This window comes from Daktulosphaira vitifoliae, unplaced genomic scaffold, assembly GCF_025091365.1.
Source record: "Daktulosphaira vitifoliae isolate Bord-2020 unplaced genomic scaffold, ASM2509136v1 Scaffold_3, whole genome shotgun sequence".
Classification (NCBI taxonomy): Eukaryota; Metazoa; Arthropoda; class Insecta; order Hemiptera; family Phylloxeridae; genus Daktulosphaira; species Daktulosphaira vitifoliae.
The window spans coordinates 38,782,087-38,808,968 of NW_026099574.1; the positions used below are offsets into that span (position 1 = coordinate 38,782,087).

The 26,882-nt window shown below is 27.8% G+C and overlaps 1 protein-coding gene across 5 annotated transcripts; it reads left to right on the forward strand.

Moving 5' to 3' along the window:
* The first annotated feature begins 1,106 nt into the window (after positions 1 to 1,106).
* On the forward strand, positions 1,107 to 26,718 carry LOC126900225 (uncharacterized). Of its 5 annotated transcripts, none has more exons than XM_050675770.1 (16): positions 1,107 to 1,328; positions 18,445 to 18,547; positions 19,599 to 21,488; positions 21,545 to 21,732; positions 21,805 to 22,007; positions 22,091 to 22,206; positions 22,267 to 22,370; positions 22,675 to 22,692; positions 22,762 to 24,078; positions 24,141 to 24,353; positions 24,448 to 24,580; positions 24,798 to 24,918; positions 25,171 to 25,266; positions 25,355 to 25,669; positions 25,732 to 25,823; positions 26,190 to 26,718. In XM_050675770.1, the coding sequence occupies exons 2-16, from the start codon at positions 18,496 to 18,498 to the stop codon at positions 26,414 to 26,416; spliced, it is 5,085 nt and encodes a 1,694-aa protein (XP_050531727.1). In that variant the 5' UTR covers positions 1,107 to 1,328; positions 18,445 to 18,495; the 3' UTR covers positions 26,417 to 26,718. The 5 variants fall into 5 exon arrangements, 4 of the variants coding, with proteins under 4 accessions (XP_050531727.1, XP_050531728.1, XP_050531725.1 ...); XM_050675771.1 differs by lacking the exon at positions 1,107 to 1,328 and adding an exon at positions 2,657 to 2,887; XM_050675768.1 differs by lacking the exon at positions 1,107 to 1,328 and adding an exon at positions 9,619 to 10,578.
* The last annotated feature ends 164 nt before the right edge of the window (positions 26,719 to 26,882 follow it).

Sequence of the window (26,882 nt, forward strand, 5' to 3'; positions counted from 1 at the left end):
CTTATAAAGACTATTTTTTTAATCATATTATAATTTTTGAAAAAGGGTCTTTACGTCTAGATTATTCCTCTTATTTTATGCCGATCTGGTCATCCTGAGTAAAACACCAGTAAGAATTTCATCTTTAGTTAGTTACGAACTTCATACAAATCCCTAGGGAACCGTTTAATATGATTTGGTATGGTAGTACCTTAAGAAACTCACAAGTAATCCTTCTTAAAAATGTTGTTGCTTTTTTATGACTTGGTGCTAACACATTTTTTCAACAATCATAATAATACTGTTATTACATTTTATATATCATTTAATAGTGTATTATATTAAAGATATTATCTATAATAATACAGCACTTAAAAATACTAGTAAATAATATAATAAAATAATGTGTTATAGTAACAAGTCTTAATTCTCTCGAGTACATTTCTACAATAAAGCGTTAAAGAATTTAATTATATCATCTGTATTTTGTTAAAGAATTGCTAAAAATTGTAAACTATTTAAGGCAAAATTAATAGATCAATTGTGTGTACGTGTAGCTTAATCTGGCTCTGAGCCATAGTGTTGATATTTTTAATCATTTTTTATTTGAGCAAAAAATTCCCTTCTCAAAGAAAACTTAATATTGGGATAATAGATTGAACACTGCAGTACATTAACCTTTTTATTTATTTTCTAATAGTTTCAAGTAAATTTACCTCAATCAACGAATTACCTTATATTATTTGATGGTTAATATCAAATGGATCTAGTATTAATTTAACATGTGGTAACACTGACCTCAGAGTAACATTATTTTGTAATTGTGATAATATCACAATTTATGTTGATTAAATTATATTGGTAACACAGCTACATAAATAACATAAATAATAAAAAATTAACTTGAAATATAAAGGAGACACTTCTAATGTGACTGAGACGGTCGTTTTCGCTGTAGTATTGTAAACCCGCTTTTTAATACATCTTTATAGAAACAGAAACCGATTACATTGGATAAACAAGACTGACGCCATCTTTCTGTCAAGTTTTAATTTTAAAATTGATACAGCTCGTAGATGTCTCTGGTGTAACTGCCTTGTCGTTTGATGTACCCTTGCGCGCACGCGGCACTTGCGTTCGGAAGCCATTGCAGTTTGTCTGGCTATCACGTTTCGTGGTGTGGCCGCTGTGCTTAACGACATTGGGCGGCAGCTCTTGGTTCCGACTGTTCCGACTACAGCGGCGCAGCGGTACTCGCTCATACACTTACACATACTGACAACGCCAACTTTTCGTCGGGGGGGGTCGCCGCGCGTCCTGTCATCATCAATTCTGTTGTTTGTGCACCCGTAAGTATATCAACTCAACTAGTTGTTTTGTACATAGTAATAATTATTATAATTTTAAAACTATTATAATTTATTTGACGTATGTTATGTTGTAAGTGTGTCTACATAGTTTTATGGTTATATGTGTGCCAATGAAATCTTATCGAAATGACCTGGGGTTAGGGATTATAGTTATTTATATTATATCGACCCCTTATAAAAAAAACGGGTTAAAAGTGATAAAAATGATAAGCCGAACGGCCTTAGTAAATGTTTATAAGTGTTAAACTTTGTTGTCAATTGTTGGAAACTCTGGAGCTTTTTGGTGACACTCGATTACCCCGTAATAATAGTCTCGATCCTCATGATCGCTTAGAAGCGAACAAAGCAGTTTGTAATATGTGATATACCGTTTTCCGCGCAGCGTTGGACCAACACGATGACGTGTTAGAAACGACCTTGAATCGATCACTGTGATACAATTGCAAGTAGCGATTCCTAGGCAAATCTGTCTCATGGCCATAATCAACGTACATCGCTCCAGTTACGTCGAGTCGTCGACCGATTAATAATCCTTAGCTACATTTTATTCGCGTAATATCTGCAAAATTGCATCAGAACAGCTGAGGGTATCGTGTTATTGAAATTTGCACGGGTAACCCCGGTTACCGTTTTTTAAAATGCGTTTGTTCACCTATTGTGCGCGCAGTCGGTCGAGAACAGCTCCAGAGAAACCTTTACCCCCCGATTTCCCCTCGTCTGTTAGCATATTCAAATCCCTACGGCACGTTGGCTGCGTGCCATGCCAAATTATTGTCCTCCGAAAGTTCTATCACCGTACTCTGCTATGTGCTAGATATTTTGCTGATACTGTTCGACTCATGAATACTCAATTATAAAATAAGGGAGGAGATAATACTGTATACTCAATTACAAACTTGTATTATATATTATAAACCTCTTGTAAATGTTGAGGACTTAAGTAAACATCATTTTTCTAGTTCTTTGTTTTGCGACGTTAAAATTAATAATTTTGTAACAGAGTTCTTACATATTAGTTGCACTATGATAATTACACACGTCTTATCGGTCGGACTAGCGCGCTCTAGTGTTTTGCAGCCAAAACTGGAGCAGAAATTTTTTGAGACGTCTTTGTTATACATTTATGCCACGATAATAATATTGTATGACGTCCGATTATAATCTTGAAGTTCTTTTTGGACTATGATAATTATTTAAATATACTGTGAATCATTTTCACATGGACGCTACTGAATATTGAAATATTCTTCCGATCGCTGCTTATCTATTTTACTGGCTATGGTTGCAAATTGACTGTGTGGGTATGGTGCGAGTGAAGACGCTTCCCGAAAGGACTGCAGATGATTGCGGCGCAGTGCCTATCGACGACAACTGTGATAATAAATTAGTCGATTTAGTATAAATTACATTAGTTGTGTGACGTATGCACTCAAAGTGATTTTTTTTACAAGATTACATTTTTGACACCGGAGACGCTTTTTGCTTGTCGTCAGTACGCATTTATCAAGGTCAATCAAGGCAACCGAAATATTGCTACGGTTCGTATCACATAATTTTCATTTTGCCGTTTTTCTTAATTATTTTTAATATTGCAATTGATATTACAGTTTTAATTAAGCTCAAGAGTTCAGTATTTTGTAAACGCTCGTTGTAATCTCTTGTCCCAAGTGTTCTTTTATTCGCGTAAGTCCATCATATTACTCGTCTGTGTGTGTGTAAAGGAGAAGGACGTTGGTTGTAGCAACAAGGTTGATATCTATCAGAGCGCGCGTGTTGTCAACCTCTACGTTAACAAAAGTCCACTTTGTCCGATGTTACTTGTTTGGTATTACAGTTACCTATTTTCGTGCAGCCGACGCCCTTTAAATACTTCATAGTCAAAAATCGCGCCGGTATCTAAAATAAAATAGTCCATTTTTCAAAAAATCCAATTGTCAATTTTGTCATCTATACTAACTTTTATCATTTTGTTCTATTCATATATGTACTATTTACTGGGTGATAATTTAATATTTACCACTCAATTTTTCTTAAAATAATAATTTTTTTGACTATTATTAGTTACATATTGAAATAATGTTTATGTTCATCCCTTATTTCTTGAAGAGTAGTCTACTTTATTTTTCAAATGGCAACATACATATTTAACTAGCTTATAAAATAAAAAATTATTAATTTAAGAAAATGACGGGTCATTTTCAATAAACGGGTCAATAATAATTTTGAACCTGTATTTCAGAAGTTATTAAAAGTATTGACTGGAGATGAGGCTCAGATACTGCTATTTTTATCGTTAGATATTTCCAAGCCTTACTCCTCCTCCTCCTAGGTATATAAATGTTAATAACTTATGAAATACTGATTCAAAAATTGTCGACCCGTCATTTTTTTAACACGCTTATATTAGTTTTTAGTTTAATAATTTTCTATTTTATAAGTTAAATATGTATGTTGCCATTTGAAAAAATAAAGTAGACTACTCTTCAAGAAATCAGGGATGACCATAAAAAATATTTTATAACGTATGAATAGCTTTACATATGTAATTAACAATTACAAAAAAAAAAATTTTTACTTTGAGAGAAATTGAGTGGCTAATATTAAAAGAATTACTCTGTATACCTTAATGATTTTATGTATTTTACTATAGCGGCAATATAGCCCTTGAATTATCAAAGAATCCTCAACGAACAACACATTTTTATTGATGCATGCACTTAAAATTTGTTTTTAGCTATTTTTATAAAAACCCATTCATAAGTGTACCTCGGTTACACTGTTCTAAATTTTTATTCAAGTTGTATCTAATAAGAACAATTGTAACAAACTTATTAATTATAGAAACCATTAAAAGATGGTTAATGATTTATATTAAATTAATTTTTAAACAAAATTGATATCATTAGGTAAAATGTAATCTTTGTGCTGATAGTATAACTTAGTATGAGTAGATCCTTATAAATCTTGGAGAGACTATTTAACTGTTATTGTAAACAACATGTTTAATATTGCCTGTAGATAGATTGATAAGAGACTTTTACTTAAATTTAGCGATCTAAATATTTCAACTAATTTAAACCATACCTATTGTTGGAAATTCTTTCTATCAAGGTCTTGATTTGAAAAATAAAATAAAAATTTTACTACCGTTACAAAGGAATTTATTCTATTTTTAACAAAACAATGGAATAGTTAATTAAATAACGAGTAACATGACTTTTTTCAAAATTATCAGGTAAAAGAGCAAAGGTAAACACTCGAAGGAAATTATTCACCGATAATTTTTTTTAAAGAATCAATCTGCATAATGTAAAAAGTTTCAAATTCGTCTATTCTAAATAAGTATCATATTAGTGCCTCTTAAAAGATTATGGAAATTTTAGTAATACCTTATTCAGTTAGCCCTTCAACGATAATTACATGTTGCTTTGTTTGACAATGCGGGCAATACCATAAAATGTTAACTTGTGATTTTAGTGTAAATTATTGTTTTTATGATACAGATTTATAATCTATAAACATATTACATGTTCAGTTATTTTATTTCATGTCTGATTTTGTACACTTATTCACGTACATAGTGTTCGTTCGTGTATGTTGGAATTTTTCAACTAAATACTGAAATAGTACTATTTTTATAATGCTCCTCTTCTCTAAATTCCCTTTATATGGCATGTTTAAAATATTTACTGTTAGAAAAAAAAATACATTTTAATCTTTGAAAAAGTGATTAGTATAAAAAAAATTGAACTTCGCTCTTACTTATTCAAAATTTTAAACAATTAGAAATATTAGAATTTTTTTATTGGTAAAAAAAAACTTATTAAATTTTATAGATCAATATCTTTTTAAAATAATTTAATTAAAAATAAGTTTAAATGTAGTAAATATAAATTATTAATGTGAAAAAATATGTACTAAAATAATAAAAGGTTGAAATTCCTACCTGGAACGCCTTGATATCCCTTTTAGGTCATTATATAGGCAGTTTTATTTATTACAATTCTTAAAATTGCGTGTTAATGAGTCATTGACGACAACGACTATCAAATTTTGACCTGTTTAACGATATAAAATTTATATTTTCCATTAACTACATTTCAATAGAAAAAATACCCTTGTATCAACACATACATAAAAAAATTTATTTGAGCTGGATTTAAAAACGTCTACTGCCAACAGTATGAATGAGAGATGAAAATATTGTTATTCTAACCTAGTAAAAATTTTGTTATTAAATTACTAGTTTCTCCATACATAATAATATTTATTAACTAAATTATAACAATTATTTCCACCGACTAAGGGGCATCATAAATATTGTTAAGGTATCATTTGATTTTCTCCATAGCATCCACAGATTCTGCATTAACGTCTAAATTAACTTCATTTTATGTTATTTTGTGTCAACTGGTTGTTTACAGAGAATTTTGTCCCCGTTGTTAGACGTCTTATTATAAAATATGATTTATTATCCAATAATTGATAATCATTTTAGTAAATATAAGAGATAAAAAACTGCTGATCTTAGAATTGTTTTATGAGACCAATTTTTTATTGAACTTTCACCTATATATTACTTTATTCCTACTTGTCATTATTTCATTTTAATCACTGAGTCTTTGGTATCTATCAGGGATGCAAAGGAGGATTTGCCCCCTAAAACTTATTTGTCTTGACGAAAAAATCACATGTATTGTCATGTTTTTAGAGAAGATAAAGAATTTTTATTTAACATCTCTGATTTTTTCATATGATTCCCCGTTAAATAAAACGTTGATTTTATATTTAGTAGTTGCCATTTGATTAAAGTAGCACGAAGAGAACGATTTATCTATTACTATTATTTTCTATCGATAGTGAATACCTACAGTTATTTGATATAGATAACCTAGAAATCATCGTATTTTCTGATAACATCATATCTACTATTTTGTTTAGAAATAGTTAGAATTACTGTGGAACTGTATTTTTGCTGTATTTCCTGTTGTAAGTAGCGTAACCGGAAACTAGTCGTGGCATGTCAATTTCTTACCGTGGTTATGGTTAATAGTAAAGTAATTGGATACCGACAGCGTGCGCGTCGCTATAATATTAAAATTGTTGGCACCATTTATTTTGATAGAGATTATGAACACTAAATTAGTAATAAATTATATAGCTCAGTAAAAAAACAACCTACTTAATATTACTATTGGCATACAGTTTTTCCCTGTGCTCGTTAGTAATATTAATTTTTTTCTAAGGGATGAGATATACACAAACAGTGTTGTCTTGACGATGAACAAAAACATCAACTGTTGCTCACACCATTGCAAAGAGTGCGAGAGCGTTTGAGATGACAGAGAAAAAACAGGGGGTATAACGTAGGGTATTAAAAAGAAAAAAACCTACACCTGGCGTATACACTTATGTAACATTTATAATTAATAAACACAATACAAAAATAAGTGTCATCTTACAAAATTGTTTTACCTACGGAAATGTCATACTTTGCATAAAATGCAGTCACTAATAAAATGTCTAATTTAACCAACTTAATCCGTGAAAAATGAATATTAAATAAAAAATTTTAAATGTCTTTCGTAGCATACTTAAGTTTTCTCACGATCGTTTTGAAGAAAAAGCAAAACTAAATGAACTTTGGAATGAGGAAACGTGGAAAACAAGTTTACCTACCTGGTGAACTGGTTTTTAGTAAATACTGCATAGTATTAACAATAAAACTATTTATTTTCTTATAAAAATTATCACGTCATTAAATTGTGTATGGTTTCAAAATCGAAAAAATAACCCAAAAAGCATATTATTTGCTCTACTTAATTTTTAAAATATTTGAATTTCGTTTGGGTTTGGAAATAAATAAATAAAAGCCAGTACTTTTAATTCGACACGAACTTTGCTTTTATTTACAAGTATCGTTACTGTTTTGACTAACAAAATGAATGCGTATGTTCAAAGATTATATAAAAAATGGTTGAAGATCTTTACTCTTCTAAATTTGTATTTAGAGTTTATTTTGTATGAAAACTAATGTGTTGGAATAAGGAATGTACAAAATATTACTTTTTTTAGTTTTATTAATAAAACGAGAGCACTGCTTACAAAAAATTATTAGATTGCATGTCTGTTTATATTTTTAAATATAAGGTATAAATAACTAGACATTGATGATTAAATAAGGTCTAATACATTAGATGGTGAAAAATTACTGACCTTTGAATTTCTAATATAATTGGAACTTCTAGACTAAAATGATATTAGAAGTACCAAAAATATATTCCAATTGAGTTAAATATCATTAAAATATACTAGTATAAACATTGATAAATTATGTAATAGTGTACAATGAAATTCATGTTTTATATATTAAAAAAAAACAAATAAAAATGATTCACTTATTATATTCATCTTACGTGAGTTTAATCTTAAATTTTAAACGATTGTTATCAATGAAATGATACCACGATTTTCTGGACTCAACAGGTCTTAGATAAAGGTTATTGTCTAATATCTTTTCGATGACTAATATTAATATAATATTTGAATATTTAAGCGTTGTACATATTTGACATTATATTGAATAATTTTTGACAAACTATGTTTATGCCTAAAGAATACAGAACATGTATTATAATCGAACAACCCTTGGTGTTTGTGCACTGGCCAAGGTCAGACGATTTTGGATTTGTACAAGAGACATTTGTGTGACAATAACCGTTTATTATTGCCCATTAAGTAAATCTAAAACAGATTCATAAATCACTGCAAATAGTCTTGAATGTTATTATTTACACGTTTTGCAGATATCATTACATGCAACGCTTATTGTGAGATAATTGTACTCAATGCATTGTCACCACTATACGTTTCATAGTAAACTCTCCTTGTATAATTATTTTTGTGAATAATTGCCTCCTTAATGTTGTCTGCTATTAACCCGACTAAATTGTAATTAGGTTTTATTCAAGTATTTTGTCAGTTTTTCAGAAAACCGTCGTTATGTTTCACTATCACATATCGTATTGTTATTTTTCTTCTTTTACTGTCAGGCGTCAAATAATGCACTCTCAGAAAAATTTAGAAAGGGGAAGAATTATTTAATTATTTTAATTAATTTAATTAAATGAAAGAAATATGATTGGATTTGTTGTTTTTTTCACAAAGTTTTAGTGATTCGATGCTTCCATCGAATTTTTTTCAAGGTATCCGATTTCTTTTGGTTTTTTTAACGATATGTTTTGGCTATTTATTTTTATTAAGTATGAATAATGACGCAAAAAACGCAACAATTCGTTTAAACTATTGTAACAATTTGTTATTTGAAAAATACTCTGACTGTAATTTTGTAACCACTTTAGTAACCGTTATAACTCGTTGGTAGTTTAATAAGTAATTGATCTATTTGTTCAGTTTAAGTGTGTGTGTGTGTGTCGTTTTATGCGTTGCCTGTTGGTATTATTGTATTACACATAAAGATGATATGCATTTATGCTGAACAACTATTACAGCGATTTGTTGAAAATATGTGCGCGATTGGGATGTTATCGCCGCTCAGTTTTTCCTCAACCTCCTACTAAACGAAACACTTCCACTTCGTCGTCGTCATCCACAGTCTCTGTGGGCCGGCGACGTTGCCAAACGTTGCGCGTCGTCACCCGCGATTGGATTCGGCTTACAGTGTGCTATGGATCTGTGAGTTATGTTTAATCAGTACAGTAAAAGCACTTTTTAGTAAGATATAAAATAAACTTCGTGTATAACACCTCTTCTTATTAATTGAATTAATTAAATCTCAAACGACACATTGCCACAAATGAGCCAAGTGTTGATTCAACTAGCGAGTTGTTTTCTTCTGATTGTGTTTTAAATGTTATCTTAAGAAACAACGCCGGATTCGGGTCGGTTTATACGACCGATAAGTTTCGTAGACAAATTTGTGATAACATTGCATAGCCATTGCGCCTTGCTAACTCAGTTGTCTAGATCGGTGTATTTCTATGTTCGCTATAGTTACATTGTGACGGCCCAGGGCAAAAAAATAAATAAATACTCAGAAATGTATGTAATAAAAACAAGAACAAAACATAGAGCTTGGATGGTGTCAATCGCGGTTTTGGTGGGAGAATTGAGTTACGGTGGTGTGTCGGTGTTCCAACGCGTCAAGGCGGGTCTTAGTTGTCCCCACTCCGTTGCTGCCCGTTTCCTCCGCAACCCCCTCGCCATCATGTACGCACGCACTACGGCCCACCACTGACTGCTTCACGAGCGCCGCCACACTCCTCCACGTATCGCTCACCGCGGCCCTGGTGACTCTCCATGCACCGTTTTACGCGTTTCCCGTTCATACCGAGAGACCGAACCGAACGACTCCCCCTGTGCCGTGTGCCCGTTTATATGTGAGTGCGTGCGTGCGTGCGACCTACCAAGTGAGTGAGTGAGTGCGCGTTTTGAACTTTTAATAGTTTTTTTTTTTCCATTGTAGTATTCGTACGTTGGCTCATTCAATCACCAAAACTGAAATACAACGTTGGCTTACTGTATTTATCATTGACTTTACGTCGACATGATTGCGGTGACTGCCCTAGGCGTCCACCATCTACACGGGATTTTCTCGTCCCCGGTTGTCGGCCTCGAGACGTCGACGTAACACCAACAACCCTCACCAGTCCTATCCCTTCTTGACTATTACTTAGTAACATTCTACCCCATCAGAAGGATTATCATTGTGATGACGCACGAAAAACACACATGTCATTCAGTTGCAGTTTAATGGAATAATTATTTTATTATTATCATTATCACGAAACTCGTTAGCCACCATTAGATACTGGCACACTTGTATTCGTTGATTTTTCACTCATCGGTGTACCCTTTGACCAGCGTTTCGTATGATTTTAACGCCCCGGCGGCTACGATCGCTAAAGTAAAATAGGCGAGAAAAAAAATCGTCGCGCCCTGTCCCCTCTCACCCAGTCGCCGTACGTCAAGCATCCGGTTGCTGCGCTGTGAGTTTTCTCTGGACGACGTTTTTCCTCCGCCTCAGTTACGTCCTTGCTTCACCGCTGTCGTAGGGATGTTCAACTTCAGGGTTATGATAACCGTTCCGAAAACAGAAAATGGTGATAACGCGTTTTTCGAACTGCAGTAAACGGCACCTTTGCTGTAGCGGTCGTGTCGTCGTTTTCACTAGCTGACACAGATTACACGTCTACTCAGCTTTATACAGGTAAATTCACATTACTTCTGTCATCGGCACACGTATTTTCATGTGTTGAAATTACTCCTATCTTGTTTGCTTTGGTTCGGTTCCAAGTTTGACATGCGGTCTTGTTCGTCTGCTGCGCACTCTTTGATTGCCATGAATATGAAAAGCTATTGTGAAGTGCATATTTTGTTTGTTATTCGCATTTACATAGCGACGTAAACCTATAAAAGGCAACGAAGTAGTTTATTTCTTGTCACATAGTTCATCTTGAGTGATAATAGTTACTTAGAAAATAAGGGTTGATCAGTAGCATAGCTTTCAACACAACTAACTTTTTGTCTAAACATTATCATAATTGGCTTGATTGCATTGATTAAGTCAAAATATCTTGTTGTATTAAATTTTATGTTATATCGCTTTACTTGTTACTATAATTGAAATTAGAAGTCTACTACTTTTTATATTTTCATGTATTAACTTAGATTCAATTATCTATCATTTGCTTAATTCATATAAAATTGAATATCCTCTTTATCGCGGAATAAAGTTATTAAAACTTTTTACAAAATAAAAAATCCATAAAAGAAATGCTAGACTTGTGTTTAAGTTTTGACGTATCATTAACAAAAGCAAATTATAAATAAAATTTGGTCTTATGTTAATGTTAAAGGATAATAGAAAAAAGTTTCTAAAAAGACTGAATTATATGGTTTAAAATTAAAAGTCAGAATAATCTACATTATTAGCTATAAGTTTTATTAGTATAAAAAATATTTTTCATAGAATAATTTTGATTTCTGTTTAAATCACTGCAGTTAATTATTCGTACTTCAAATTTCATTTTCTCAGATTTAAGAGTAATAAAAAGTAAAATATTTCTACAATATAATTATTTAATTAGGCCATATTCTACATTTCAATTTATAGGTAAATTGCATCTTAAATATAGGTCATTATTATTTTATCGTACAATTGTATTATTTTGGCTCTATTTTATGTATTTGTTGAAATTGTTGATAAAAAAAAAAAAAAAAGAGTTGAAAAGATAAAGATTATCAATGGCATTAATGCTAATTTTAAAAGAAAGATTTATTTTTAATTGCATTTAGTTTTACATATTTTGAAGAAATCTTATTTGTGTAAAAATCTTTGTGTAATTAATTAAATACAATATCAAATTATGTTTATTGCTACTGTAACATAAATGTTATTTTTTCAAATATTTCATTTGCCATCTCCATATTTTTATTTCTTCGTTTAGTGTCTTTGATTCTATGTATCTGTATTAGGTCTGAAACACATTCTTGTGATAAATAGCAGATGTTAAATAATAATTATTGTTAAAGTTATTAATTGATTTTTTTTTTGGAAATCAGGATAAAACATTTTAATAAAAAGTTGTTGTAGATCTTAAAAAAATCGTTTAAAATTAAGTTTTATTCTTTTGTTATACATTGACATTACTTACTTCATAATTATTTAAATCCTTTTTTTTTTTTATAAATATTTACTTCTTGGGTATAACCAGAAAAGTCATGGATTGTATAATTAAGACAAAATATTTTTAATTATAAACAAAATAAGTATATTAAATTTTGCCATAGTGTCATTATATTAAATTATTTTTTTTATGAAATTCCTGAGAGAAATTTAAGTGCATTACTAATGATCATAAACAATGTTAAATTATAAATAGTTACAGAAATTTATTTTAAAAAATTCTGAATAATTTCTTAAAATTATTAGTTTAACTAAAAACTTATCATTTTGATAATTCCTATTTATAATTTATAAAAAAAATTTTTTTCTGAATTATATTATAGCAATATTATTCAATGTTTTGATGTATCTATCATTTAGAAATCTGATAAATGTGTATAATTTTTCTAATATTATTGTGAAATTAACTAGAGATATTGTGCCTGACATATAAATTAACAGATATATAGAATATTTTTATTTACATTAGTTCTATATTCCCTTAGTATAATTATAATTTCTTCCATATGAAAACTAAAATATTGAATTAATAATCTACATTTATAGAGTTGGAAGCAACCTTAAAAATTTAAATAAATATAAAAAACATTTTCTAACTATATATTTTAACATAATCTAGTTGTGTTCATTATCTTCACAAAATCGTAAAATAACTTGATTTAATATAAATATTGTTAATAAAAAGAAATTAATACCTGTCATGTCTTAAGTTTTTTGTATGAATTTCTTTTAGTATTATTTAAAAACTGATATATGTAAAGTTTAATTTGAAAATTAAGTTTGGGACAATTGTCTCTTTGAACTTGTCATTAATATATTGTTGTACAGTACATTATCAAATATAATTCAACCGCAGTTTAGAACTCTAGATATTTAGAGGATGAGAATCAAAGTTAAAGTTTTTTATTGTCATTTTCAAGGTTCTTGATTTTTACTATAACAAAAACATCTATTTGTAATATACCGCATATTACAAAATATAAATTTTCATTTATATTCATTAATATTAATTACAATTTTCATAATTCATTTTGTTAATAGTTTTTTCTTTATTTTATATTTCCTTTTATATTGTTATTTTTTAATTAAAAGATATTTTCTGATGTGTATTTATATGTTGATCTATAAACTATATTGTAAGGGCAATTCAGTCCACTTGTCTTTCTAAATAAGAGGGTTTATATTTGTTTTCATTCAATATATATGTATAAATTGTTTTGAAATATCTATAAAACTAGACAAAATTTCTTAAAAATATTTTGTTGGATACATTAGTTCAGGGCAATACCCTGAGGATAGGGGATAAGAATACTTCCACAGCCCCTCTACCAATTGTAAGAGGCAACTAATGAGATTGTGTTACGTCGACAGCCGACGTAAAATTTTTGTCAAAAAGTATGAGTAGTCCTGAACATTAGTTCAGGGAAAAATTATATATGATATCTTAATTTAAAAATAAGATAAAACAATGTCAAAAATTAAATTTAAATTACCAATTTTTTTAAATTAATTGAATTTTGCTTATTTGATTAATATTAAAAATATATCAGTGGTTTAATATCTCTTTAGTTACATTATCAACTATTATTAATTTATCCCTCATGTCCTCTTTGAAAAGATATATTTATGTTAAAGAGGATTGGAAACCTATATAATCCAGCACAACAAAATCAAACCCTGGTATCTATGCACTGAGGCACAATGTGTTCCTGTTTAAGCTAAATAGGTTGTTGTATAATTGCTATGAATAAGGCCGGCAAAAAGTCAAAATTGCCAATGCATTTGCAGAGAGTCTGCACTTTTAATGACCTCATATGCATAAATGAAAAACAAAAAATGTTTTGCTTATACAAATGCTGGTACTGACTATGAATTATCAAAATAGTTGGTATATATTTCAGCATTTAATGTATATTAAAATTCATTTATAAGTATTTTTGGCCAAATCTTAGTGAAATACAGTTCATCTNATGAAAAACAAAAAATGTTTTGCTTATACAAATGCTGGTACTGACTATGAATTATCAAAATAGTTGGTATATATTTCAGCATATATTTCAGCATTTAATGTATATTAAAATTCATTTATAAGTATTTTTGGCCAAATCTTAGTGAAATACAGTTCATCTTAAATGAAAAATTATTAACAGTTTTTTCCCTTCCTTACCAACTAATACTTTCATATTTAACCCTTAGTTTATCTTAGAATTCCCAAATCTATTGATGAATTCGAGATAAAATTTTATTATTTTTATTTTACATCACTTTATACTAATATATATCAAAAACAAAAAATTAATTATAAGTTGTCATACTAATAATTCTATTAGTAATTTGTAACATAAAATATTAATTTCCTTAACATAAATAATTTTATAAGTTGAATGCTTTTTACAATTTTTATTTTACATTTATTATTTTCATTGTCTAAATTTGCAAAGTTACTATTTACTAAATGTAAATATTTTTTTTTTAATCATATTGTTTTATTTTTAATGTTATGCATCATTGATTTATTAAATTGTCAATCCTTTGAGGGATGATAAAAGTTTTTAAAAATGTTTTAAATGAATAGTTACCATATGATTTGTGAATTTATGACTTGGATATTGCTACCATTTAATTAGTATTGATAATATAACCTTACTCTTTAGATTTTAACTTTTTTTATTCACTAGTTGAAATGTTCCAACAACGACTATTTCAAAAATTAAATTTTATAATTTACTTTTCAAAATCTGATATGAACAATTTATTACCAAATTATTTTTAATTCTTAAGTTTTACTAATATTCATATATTTTTATGATAACCAATTGATGATTTAAAGAAAAAATACTTCTTACAAATTAAAAAATCGTTCTCATACAGTTTTCTTATATTTACATTATATTTTCATAACTTTCTTAATATCTGAGCTATAGCTGAATGATTACATAGGTCTCATAAACCCACTGGCTCATCAATTATCTATCTTTATTTAGTTAAATTTACCTCAATATAAGGATAAGTGTAAGTTTTCTTTATATAGTTTGTTTTATACAATTATATGTGATATAAAAAATGTGTTATTTTGTGTTGTGTTAAAATTGTTTGAAATATTTTTAAATTAATTTGAAACATGTAAATTAATAGGAATAATGTAAAATTGTATATTTTATTGATTTTGGCGTTCGTGATCAAACCATTATTTATTGTTTAATATGAAACTTGGTGAAGTTTTTAATGGAAAATTAAAACATTACATTTAAAATGTTAAAAGAAAATGTTGATTATATTAAACAATTTTAACGTAATTATTTAGTGAAATATATCATATAATGACTTTTTCGGTATCATTTGCTTGTTAGTATAGTTACGATTCTGCCACGAGTTACAGCAGCTAGTAAACGTTGAATAACTCTCAATTTACCGTTATGATGATCAAAATTCATCAGAGCGAGTAACATGGCTGTAGAAAGTAAAGTTAAGTGTCACGTATTATTTTGTTAGAATGAGGGTTGATTGGACTTGTATTTATTTAAATAAATAATAACACATTTTTTTGAATATATATAACTTTCTTATAGGATATCATTTATTGTTTATGTGCTTAAATAATAACAATAAAATCTAATATACTCCTTAGAAGTTTTTTCTATAAAAAAATTTGTCTAATTAAAAATAAATATTTATTCCGTGTTATATTTTCTTATTTGAAAAAAAATGTTCCATTTTATAAAGCGCATAATTACGCACATTACGATCAGTCTTAAGTTTATTACTAATTATAACTAGTATTGTTTTTGGCAAATAATGAAAATAAATAAATTATAATTCGAGTTATCGTCTGTAACTTCGTTACGGTAAATTGTTTATATTTACTGTTATTGTTTACTTAAAAACAATACTTACAATATTTAACTAATTATATATATATAAACTAATGTTATGTGTACTAATAATATGTGGGGTATTCTATATATATATATATATATAACTATTATTATTATAGTTTCAATATTTTGAATAACATAATATCTTGAAATTGTTTCCAAGAAAATATTAGTCACTTATTTTATCTAAACTTTCAACTGGATAAATTATCTAAAATGTTAAATAATTATAAAAACATGAATTACTTGTAAAAATATTCTAATACCTGAAATTGAGCTATACATTATTTTTATTCAAAATTTAACCACCTCTCAACTATACGAGAACACATAAAATATTAAAACGTAGAATAAATTTTAAAAAATAGCTACCGCTATACGTGAAGTTTTTAGTTTAGTAAAAAAATGCAATCAATAGCATAATTCAAGAAACGATCTATCGCACTCGAGTAAATTTAGTTGAGTAATTACAGACAAAGTTTGAGTTGTAACCTTAGTGACAAAATACTTGATAATTTAATTTTTTAAATTATTTTTAGATTTAGATTTTTTTTCCTAGGAACACTAACTACCCCGTGTTAATTCTAGTACAACACTTAGTATGTCTACACTTCAATGGGTTAACTTGTAACAAGGTGTATTAATTATAGTTACCGTGATGTATACCATTAAACATTAATCGCGGAATTGTAATAAATTATTTATTATCTTTTAACAGTACAATTATAAATATTAATGAATCCATTAATCTTAAACATGGTTGATTTAAGAGTTAAAATAAAAGTTATTAACTGGTGTTTCTAGTCAAAAAGTTATAATTATGTTCGATTATAGTTTGAATTAAACAAATTTAAATAAATAGAAATAGTGGTAGCTGTTTTGATTCACAAATCTAGGTCATGTTTTACACGTGGTAAACTATCTAATTGTTATTTAAGTATGAATATGTTGTGATCGTATGAATTTGTGTAAATGTGATCAAATATTACAATAAAAGTATCCATACGTCACGAGTTCTTTGTACTTGCACTATTGTCTTATTATAAAGCTACTTAACGTTTTTAATTACAGACAAGTTTGTTAGTTTCAAAAAAAAAATTTTCCCCTAAGTGAAGTTACTGTTAATCAATATGAAGAAATTTAATTAGAAATTTATTACTGTTAGTGAGCATATGCGGTTAAAAATGAAAATAAAGTAAACATTTACTTTTTAGTATTATTATTATTCATATTTTCATTGATGAGATGATTTTAGGTTGTTGATCAAAATGTTAAAGATAATAATACTTATATATTGTTGAATTAAGTATTAACTTACGATAAAATAAATATTACTCATAATTATTTTATATATTTTAATAAGGCTCATTTCATTTCTTAATAATTATTTATTTGTAGTTAAATATATTTTGTATTTGAAAGAATATGAATAAAATTAGAACTTGAAATCGACTCTTAGAGAATAACAATATTAGGGAATCTCACAACTTAATTACAATTGAATATTGTCATTATAATACATTCTAAACTAATATCGTACTTAATTTTTTGTGTTGCAAAGTCAAACCAAAAACCATTTAGAGAAATTTTATAGTAAGTTACTGAATTATTAAATTGTCAAAATGGTCAGACATACGTAAATTATTTCTCGAAGTTGCGTCATTATCATTGTCGTTTTATACTAAAATAAAAGCTCATATTATCACGGCTATCTCTAAAAAATGTTTTTAAAGGTATAATGTGATTTAATGTGTATATATTTTTTAAATTATTAAAGTAAACAAAAATCGAATTTATAAAAATTTGACTGTACTGGACTTCTTGTAGTAGTTACACACGCGTCTGTTTCGATTTAATTTTTTTTTTTTTTAATGCGAATATTTGTTTTAAAAACGCCAGTGGTCTACGATTTTTATTTAAAATTATTAATAATATTGTGTATAATAAATTTAAATTTATGTTTGTTGGTCGTGTATAATTGATTTATAGTAATTGATAATTATAATTATTCAAATATAATTTTTAATATATATCATATTTTTATATATTTCCTTAAATATTTTTACAGACATTAGACTTTGATTAAAAAATTTTATTTATATCATAGTTTTTGGAAAGCGACGATAAAAAAAGGATCATTTACGTTTAAACGTTTAACTTTACTCTAGTTTTTCATACACCCGATTAGGGCTACTTCTTATATATTTAATTTAATTTTAATACATTTTTCATTATTTTTAGACCAAATTATTATCTAAAAGTAATTTCACAATGAATTATATTATTTTAATCCTACCTTAGATTTGTATTTGAAAATAGTGAGCACATTCAAAATTATTGGTCGAACAATATACATTTTTTAATCGACTGATCGTGTTATAGATCATTTATAAATATCTTATGATAATGTTTGTTAATAAAACTGTTGTTAATTTCCAACTAACTAGAAAAATTTTAATTTTTTTACCTGCCTATAACCAGCATAACTTAAATAAACTATCTTTTGTTATAGATATCAAAAAGAAAAAACGTATCTCTGATCATTACTATTTAGTTGCTGACAATGTTGGGGAGCAGCATGCACCATCATCGGAATATGTCATTTCCTCATGGTGGTAAGAATCATTACTTTTAGTTAACAGTTATGAACTTATTTAAAATAAAAAACCATAAGAGGATTTGAAAAATTTGAAACTTTAAAAAAAATTTAAATAAAAACCCATTAAATCAGTGGTCGGCAACCGGCGGCCCGCGTGGCTATTGAATACGGCCCGCTTTAAATTCTAAATCGACTAATTTAATTGAATATCATTTTGTATAAATATAATTGAACGTTGCGTTTTTGGTACGGGTATTTTATATAAGTCATATTATTATTTTAAGTTTTAGATAGTATTTTTTTTGCATAATAAATAATGTAATTATAAATTTTTTTTTTTTATCTGGCCCGCGAACTCTTTAATTTGTAAATGTGGCCCGAGAATTAAAAAAGGTTGCCGACCACTGCATTAAATTATTCCCTCCCACTAAATACGTTTATATTAAATAACACCTAATTTTTCTGAATTTCTAAAAAAAAACTCCCCAGTTTCTGCCAATGTAAAAAACAATGAAATATTATTTTTAATCTGTCCTATGATTTTCTATTTGTCCATTGTTAGTTATTAACCAATATCTATTTAGTTAGGGTTGTGCAAGTAACTTTTCAAGGTTAAACGCTGATACATGGACTATTTATAGTATACCTAAATGTTTTCAGACAAGAAAATATTCAGTTGCGTGTTTTATTCTTCGCCATGTATAATTTTATGAAATTATTAAAAAAAAACTTGTTTTGTAAATATACTTCTTTGAGGATTTATCCTTGTATATTTCCTATGATATTTTGATTAACTATTAATCTTATCTTAAATTAATAATTTTTCTAAAGTAACTTTGTATTTAAATAATGTTAATTATGTATTTCGAAATTTTTCGTTTACATGATTTTTAATCTGTATTAAACTTTAGCACTAGCTATTACTTAAAAACGTGCAATTATTTTTTCTACTTGAGATCATTTTTCATTTAAAATAATACTGGCCACAAATGATTAAATCTTATTATACAAACATTTTTCATGTTTATTTTTTTTTAATTATCATAAAAAAATTAAATTATTTATAGGTTCTGTGATACACAATGCTATGCCTCCTTCACCTGTTAGTAAAAAGTCTGTAGGTAGTGGACGACTAAATGCCGTAGTGAACAAACTTCATTTAGCAAAACAGTGTACTTCTGAACCTGTGTACCCTGAAATGATTGATGAACATAATTCAATTTCAATCCTGCATAACTTGCTAAATCCATCTTCATCGCCATCACTACCACCATCATCTAATATAGAGAGAAAAACATTACGTGCCCCACCTGCATTATTTCCACTTACTTCTGAAGTAACAATACAACGTTATCCAATTATTCATCCAGTCAATGATAGACCTTTAGATGTTTTTCAACGACTTAAACGTTTGGGAACTGATATTGAAATGGAAGAAATTCACAACAATGAAACAACACTGAGTATAATTCCTACACCAGTTGCTTCATCTCAGAGTGCACCTAAATCAATCTCTTCAACTATGAATTACAAAACTAATTCACCAGCTACTAGTCTAATAGTTATGCCTAAAACTAATGTGTTCAATAACAGGAAAATACCTGAACCTTCTGTTGTTTTGGAAGTGAAAGTGACACCTAAACAGCAAAAAGCTCAAACTCAAAATATTTCTAGTTGTAATACTAAACTTAAAAACTTTGAATTTTCAATTGACCAGTCACAAATTCGTGTAACAAATAATGGTCACAAGCTTTATTCATGTAATATATGTTCGGGTATTTATCAACGAAGGGGTGCCTTAAAGAAACATTATTTAAAAGCTCATATCAACTATCATTATTTAACATCCCGGGATCTGCAAATTGCAGGCTTTAGAGGTGAGCGACTTGATAAAATGTTAGACAAATGGAAAGACACTAATGGTCAAATTGGTTATTATCACTGTCATAAATGTTGTTTATCATTTGATACACCATTAGAATTAAGAAGGCATGTATCCAACCACCCTCCTCCTGTTATTTTGCATACATTAGCTGTTAAGAAATTATCTGATGTAGTTACCAAAGTTTGTGAACTATGTTTATATTGTGATAAAAAAATTGAAAATGAAGATGATAGAAAAACTCATTTATCTAAAGTGCATCCCCCTAAAAGAAGATGTCACATATGTATTTATTGTCAATTTAACTTTTTTGATTTATATACTTTACATAAACATATGTGTACCCTTCATGAAGATGTTTATTATGGTTGTGCTGAGTGTAAAGAACGGTTTTTAACCAGAGAATTAGCCAAAAACCATAAAAGTATTTGTTTAAATAATTTATGTATTAAATTAAAACCTGAAACTAGTTTTAAAAAAGAAGAATTTCATTATGAAGAGCCTATAGTTGAACTGATAGAACTTAAAGTAGAAGAACATAAAACAGTAGATATTAAAAAAGAACCTCATTTTCTGATTGAAGAATTACAGCAAAACGAGGAATTAAGTAAAAAAGAAGAAATTAAAAAAAAAGATGATACCAAAGAATATCCTTATTATTGTCCAGATTGCAATAAAGGTTTTACTCAACAACCTAATTTAGCTCGACATATGAGTTTAGGACATGGAAAAAAATTAGAGTACAAAAAGACTACAAAAAAATTATTACAAACAATCAGTAAAGTAATTTTACCCAAAAAACCTATTGTAAAAATCCAAGAAAAAGAATTAAAAGATGAGATTCAAGACTTAAGTGCTAAAGGAACTCAGTTTGTCTTTCTTAACAATAAAAATGAATTAGTCACTAAACAAGGGGTACCTTTTGATATATCTTTTATGAATCTTGAAATTCAAAACAGAATCAAGCGTATGGTACCATCTTTAAATCCTAATTCATCATTGAGTGAAGATGACATGACTTTAGGTTCTTTAGAAGCAGATGCAGCATCGTCATATGGTTATCGTAGTCCTCATGGTATGTAAAATAAAAATTATAATTTTTTTTTTTTTTATTTAATTATTTTTATATAGATCCCGAAAGAGAAAAACTTGAAGGATTTAGTGGTGAATGGCTATATCCTCGTACCTACATTTGTTCTGCTTGTCCAATGAAATGTTCCAACATTTGGGATATTTACTATCACAAATGGAATGCACATCCTAATGTACTTTGTCATCATTTCGATATACCTATAGATCAACTTCCAACTAATAAATGGGTAAGTATTATTTGATAGTATTTATTTATTTATATTTAATTTTTTCTTAATAACTTAAATTAAATTTTACAGCGACCAGAACGAAATTTAAGCAGGATTGGATTGTTATCTGAATGTGAAGAATTGAAAACTGAACTACAACAGTGTTCAAAATGTGGAAAAACAGAAAATGATATTGCTCAACTACATCGTCATTTACTAGATTGTGGTGGTGATACTGAGTGGCTCAAAACTATGGTACATACTACAAAATCACCAAATAGCAAAAAATCTAGGTAAGTTACAATTTTAGGGAAGGTTACTTTAATTAATGATAAAAGTTTAATTATTTTTATATAATTTAAATATTATTTTTAAGGAAAAATTGGAGACCTTTTAATTTTCGAAGACGTAAAAATGGCAGAGCAAGACATGGTTTAAAACGAACCCCTCCTACACCTCCTTTACCTGTTGTTAAAACAAAGCCGGGTGATGGTATGTTCATAAAAAAACTTTTTAGAAATTTAGGTTAAAATATTTTTTGATATTATACAGCTGAAAGTGTAAGTAGAATGATTGCTGATCTCCCTCCAAAAAGAGTAACAAGAAGATTAGTTTTTGAAACTCCTAATGGAAATAATCAAGCAACAATTAATAGTGTAAGTGTTTCATTGTTTTTCTTTTTAATTTATAATGAATTTTCATTTATTTCATTAAGATTATAAACATAGAATTAAGTTACTATAATTTATTGTTGTTTTAAATTTAATTTGTCAACCTAATATTGAATATAAAATAATATATATAGGTGTTCAGTAATGTACAGGTTAATTGTTATAATCAATGAGAACAATAGAAACTTGTTTCCTTACTTACTGAACACTATATATAATATATAAATGGGCTTTTTAAAATTATACATTTTATTTTAATTTTAAATGTTTACATGCTTTACCCATAAAGAAGTCTGTGAGACATAAGGTATTTTTAAGACTGCAAATGTAATTCTAGTAATTTTTTCATTGTTAATTAAAATTGAAAAAATTTTAGGTTCCATATGATATGAGCCGAAATCTGACTATCTCAAGTTCAACAACATATAGTAAGAAAATAAAGAAACCACTGCCATTATCTACTGAAACTGCCAATTTAATATCTGAAGCTCCTGATTTTCTGCGTAAATTAAATATTATGCGAGCTCCACCTAAGCAAATAGAACAAACTACTGGACCATTTAGTAAAAATGAAACAGAAGAAATAATTGCAGCTATGAAAGAAACATTGATGGCATCACCAGCACCAACTCCTGTTGTTCTACCCAAAAAAAGAAAAAGGATTCTTTATGATTTTAAACAACTAGCTGAAAAAATTGCAAAACATGATCATAATGAAATTCTTGATCCAGATACAAAAGAAATTGAGAATACTGACACACCAATAGAAGAAACTGTTGTTCGAATACCTACAATTAAAAAGAAAGGTAAAAACTTGATGAATGAAGTACAAGTTGATTTAATTAAACAAAATCGACTAAGGCGAAAAAGAAATGTCCCTGAAAAAGGTTTAGAAAATCCAGTAGTTCCACTTAAAAAATCAAAATTTGAACCTCAAACAAAACTTGTAAAAAATATAGCTCCAGAAAAAGAAGTAAAAGCAGAAGTTATTCAAATTAACAAGAAAAAAACAAAAAAAATCACAAAAAAAGTTATTAATGAAAAAGTAATTTCCAAAATTCAAACAAGAAACAGCAAAAAAAACACTATTGCAAAATCATCTTCATTAGAATTAGATCCTTTAAATGAGAAGTCATTAAATAATGAATCATTTTCAAATTTTATTGACCTAGAATCTAGTCAAGAACTATGTTTAACTGAAATAATTGATAAAAAAAAAGTGACTAAAGTGAATCCTTTCAAACCAAAGCCAAAACATAGACGGAAACCTGGTATATTTTTTGGGTCAAGAAAAAGAAAGCGAACTACAAAAACTGAAAATAAAACACAGTCTTCAGCAAATAAGTTGAATGTAATTCTGAAAAACTCTCAATGTTCAGATACACTTGTAGTAGAAGTAGATAGCAAAGAACAAATATTATCTAATTCTGAAGAAATATTCAATGAACTTGTTAAATCAACAACTCCACTACAAGAAAAATGTTTAAATTCTGACAAAAATGCTCAGAACGATTCCAAAGTTCAATTTATTGATAAAGTAGAAGCAAAAGCAATTACTCCTTTTAGTGCTGATGCTACAGAATCAAAAGAACCTGAAGAAATTGCTGAACCTCGTTGGCATTCACAATCTGATTCTTTTTTTGATATACCTTCTACCATCAGCTTAGGGTCTATTCTAAGTTCTGTTAATAAAGTTAGTATTTGAGTATTATAATATATTTTCTATATCAGAATTACTATATAAATTTTTTTTAGATATTAGAAGGACCCGATAGTAATGTATCTAACTCTGATGAAAATGATTATTCATGGTCAGAATTGCAACGTGCAATGGGTGCTACAGATGAAGAAATGGCAATATTGCAAAACTTTGGCACAAATCCTGCTCAAGAAAATCAAGAAGTGAATGGTGAAAATAATATGAATTTTATTGACTTAGATTGTCGACAAGAAGCTTGTACCAATAATGTAAGTTTTGTATTATATAGTTACATAATCGACAATCATACTCAGATTGTATTGTAAAGAAAAAAAAAATTTTTTTTATATTGTATATTTATAGGAAGATAAAACAGAAAAACAAGATAATACTGAACTAAACTTCAAATGCAAAGTATGTGATCAATGTTACAAAGGTATTGCTGCTTTTCGTATACATTCCCTTGATGTACACAGTATCGAAGATCCAGAATTAGGTATATATTTCATTTGTATAATAATAATTCAAATTGTTATGAGGTTTGCTTTTTATCTTTTTTTTTTTTTTTTTGTCATACAAAAAAAAATCAGGTTTAGTTAGAATAGTTAAATATTTTATAAAGTTTGAATCTTATTTTTTGTAAAATTAAAAATATTAGTACTTGATGGCTGTTTTTCCTTTTTATTTAAAATATATAATATAAATGTTTGTAGTTAATGTAATAAAATCTGATAATCTACTCGTCTGTTGGGTATGCAAGCTTATCATGGAAGGAGGATCAGAAGAACTAGAAGAACACATGGTAAAAGACCATGAGTTTGACGATGCCAATGGGTAAGGCAAAATTTTTATAAAAAGATTATTAATTGTATTGGTTTATAGTGATAAAATGTATAGCTATTGCTTTTCTCTCTATTTTTAGATAAGAAATTATCTAATGAGAGAAAAAATAAAAGATAGAAGTTCTAATCTTGTATACATAATTATTTTCTGCCAATTTTTATTTCTTATCTTAAAAAGATAGAGATAAAAAAAAATTATAACTGAATTTTATAATATTGTATTTTAATTATTGATTATTATTAGTGAAAATGGAAAAGAATTAAAGAACAAAATGGTCAACAAATTAGGTGAAATTTTAGATCAAGCCTTAAAAAATCTCATTTCATCTACACAAAAACCGTATGATAAATTTTTTTCATTTTAAAATCTGAACTTTTCAAGTATAATCAATAAAATTTATGAATCTTAAAATTTTTACTATATTTAGAAGTATTGGAAAAATTTGGAGTGGTGGTGCAATAACATTATTAGGAAAACTATGTGCTTTACGTAATAATGAAAAAGGTACTACTGTGTCAAGTAGTATTGCGAATTCAGCACTTGCCAAGGATTTACGTAAGGTAATTGGACGTAATGGCAATGGTGCCAATAGTAAACCTCAATCAAAGAAATGGCAATCTGCACATGCTCTACGTCAAAATGCTCGTTTAGCTGCATTATCTGAAGCTGCTCAGCGATTAACACCAATAATTGATTCTGATGATTCATCAAGCATTTATAAGTGTCCAATTTGTAATATAGGGTAAATAAAAATATTAATCAATTAACAAAAAGATATAAATAGCAAAATTGAATCTTTTTTAGATTTGAAACTACAAGTACCAGAAATAAGCATATTAGTCGAGCACACAATGGACCAAAAAAGTCTACTCGTCTTGAGATTTCTTCACAAACATGTAAGTTAACATCTTGCATATTTTAAATATTTCTTATAGGCACCTCATGTATACAATTTCACTACACCCAACATATTTTTAACACTTGACATTTTTCCTCAATTTACTTAGATTTATATAAAATTACTAAACCTATTTACTTACTAAAATAAAAGGGTTTTTTTATAATTTATCAAATAGTTATTGAATAATTATTAAATTAAATGTATTTTTTCATAAGTGTTAAACATTAATTTATTTAAAAATATTATGTCAACTCCATCTTTTCAAAGTTAACTGTCTTAAGTTTTTTAATATTTGACTTGGTTAATAATTATTTCATTCACTTGTTATATTTATTAATATCTCAAAAAACAATTGTTTTAGCTGACACTAACAAACCAGCGTCTCTCTCAGAAGAAACGGCTGAACCTCCTGCTAAGGTACATCCAATGTTTACTGTTGGTGCATTAAATCGTAGAGGACTAAAAAAGTTTAACAGTACATGTGGCGAAGAAGTGCGAGCACGAGCCAAACAAGCCTTACGAGATCTTGAAATTAAATCAAGATTAAAACATTACACATTTTCAGGCGACCAACCTCCACCTAGTTGAATTTTTATTATTGGCCTCCTTTTTTTTGTTATTTAATTGTTGTATAGTACAATATGTTTGTTTATGGTACTAATATCTAAAGATAACCAAACTGTGTTCAATTCACTCTTGTAATATTGTTTTATAATTTTTTTTATACATAAATTTAGACTATATGGATTATATGTATATATTTGAAAATAATTGTTAAATATTTTTATTTGTAAATATCAGGTAACTAATTACTTGTAACCTACATTAACCTATAATGTTCATACATATAAATATATATATATATTTTTTTTTTATTATTTTTAAGACAATTTTTGTGTTTTGTTATCACTTCTTTATAATTATTATCACAACAAGCTTGATAATAAATTCTAGACAATTTTAGACTGACTAGTGAAGTTTTTTTTACAAAAACATTTTATATAAAAAATTTAAAGAGCTTAAAGTAATTTGTTAAGTTACTAGTTAACATTTT

Excerpts from the sequence above, each read along its gene's own strand:
- LOC126900225 (XM_050675770.1), top strand. The coding sequence starts at position 18,496 with ATGTTGGGGAGCAGCATGCACCATCATCGGAATATGTCATTTCCTCAT. Across the intron at positions 21,489-21,544 it reads TGGTTATCGTAGTCCTCATG|ATCCCGAAAGAGAAAAACTT; the intron begins GTATGTAAAATA and ends ATTTTTATATAG. Across the intron at positions 21,733-21,804 it reads AACTTCCAACTAATAAATGG|CGACCAGAACGAAATTTAAG; the intron begins GTAAGTATTATT and ends TAAATTTTACAG.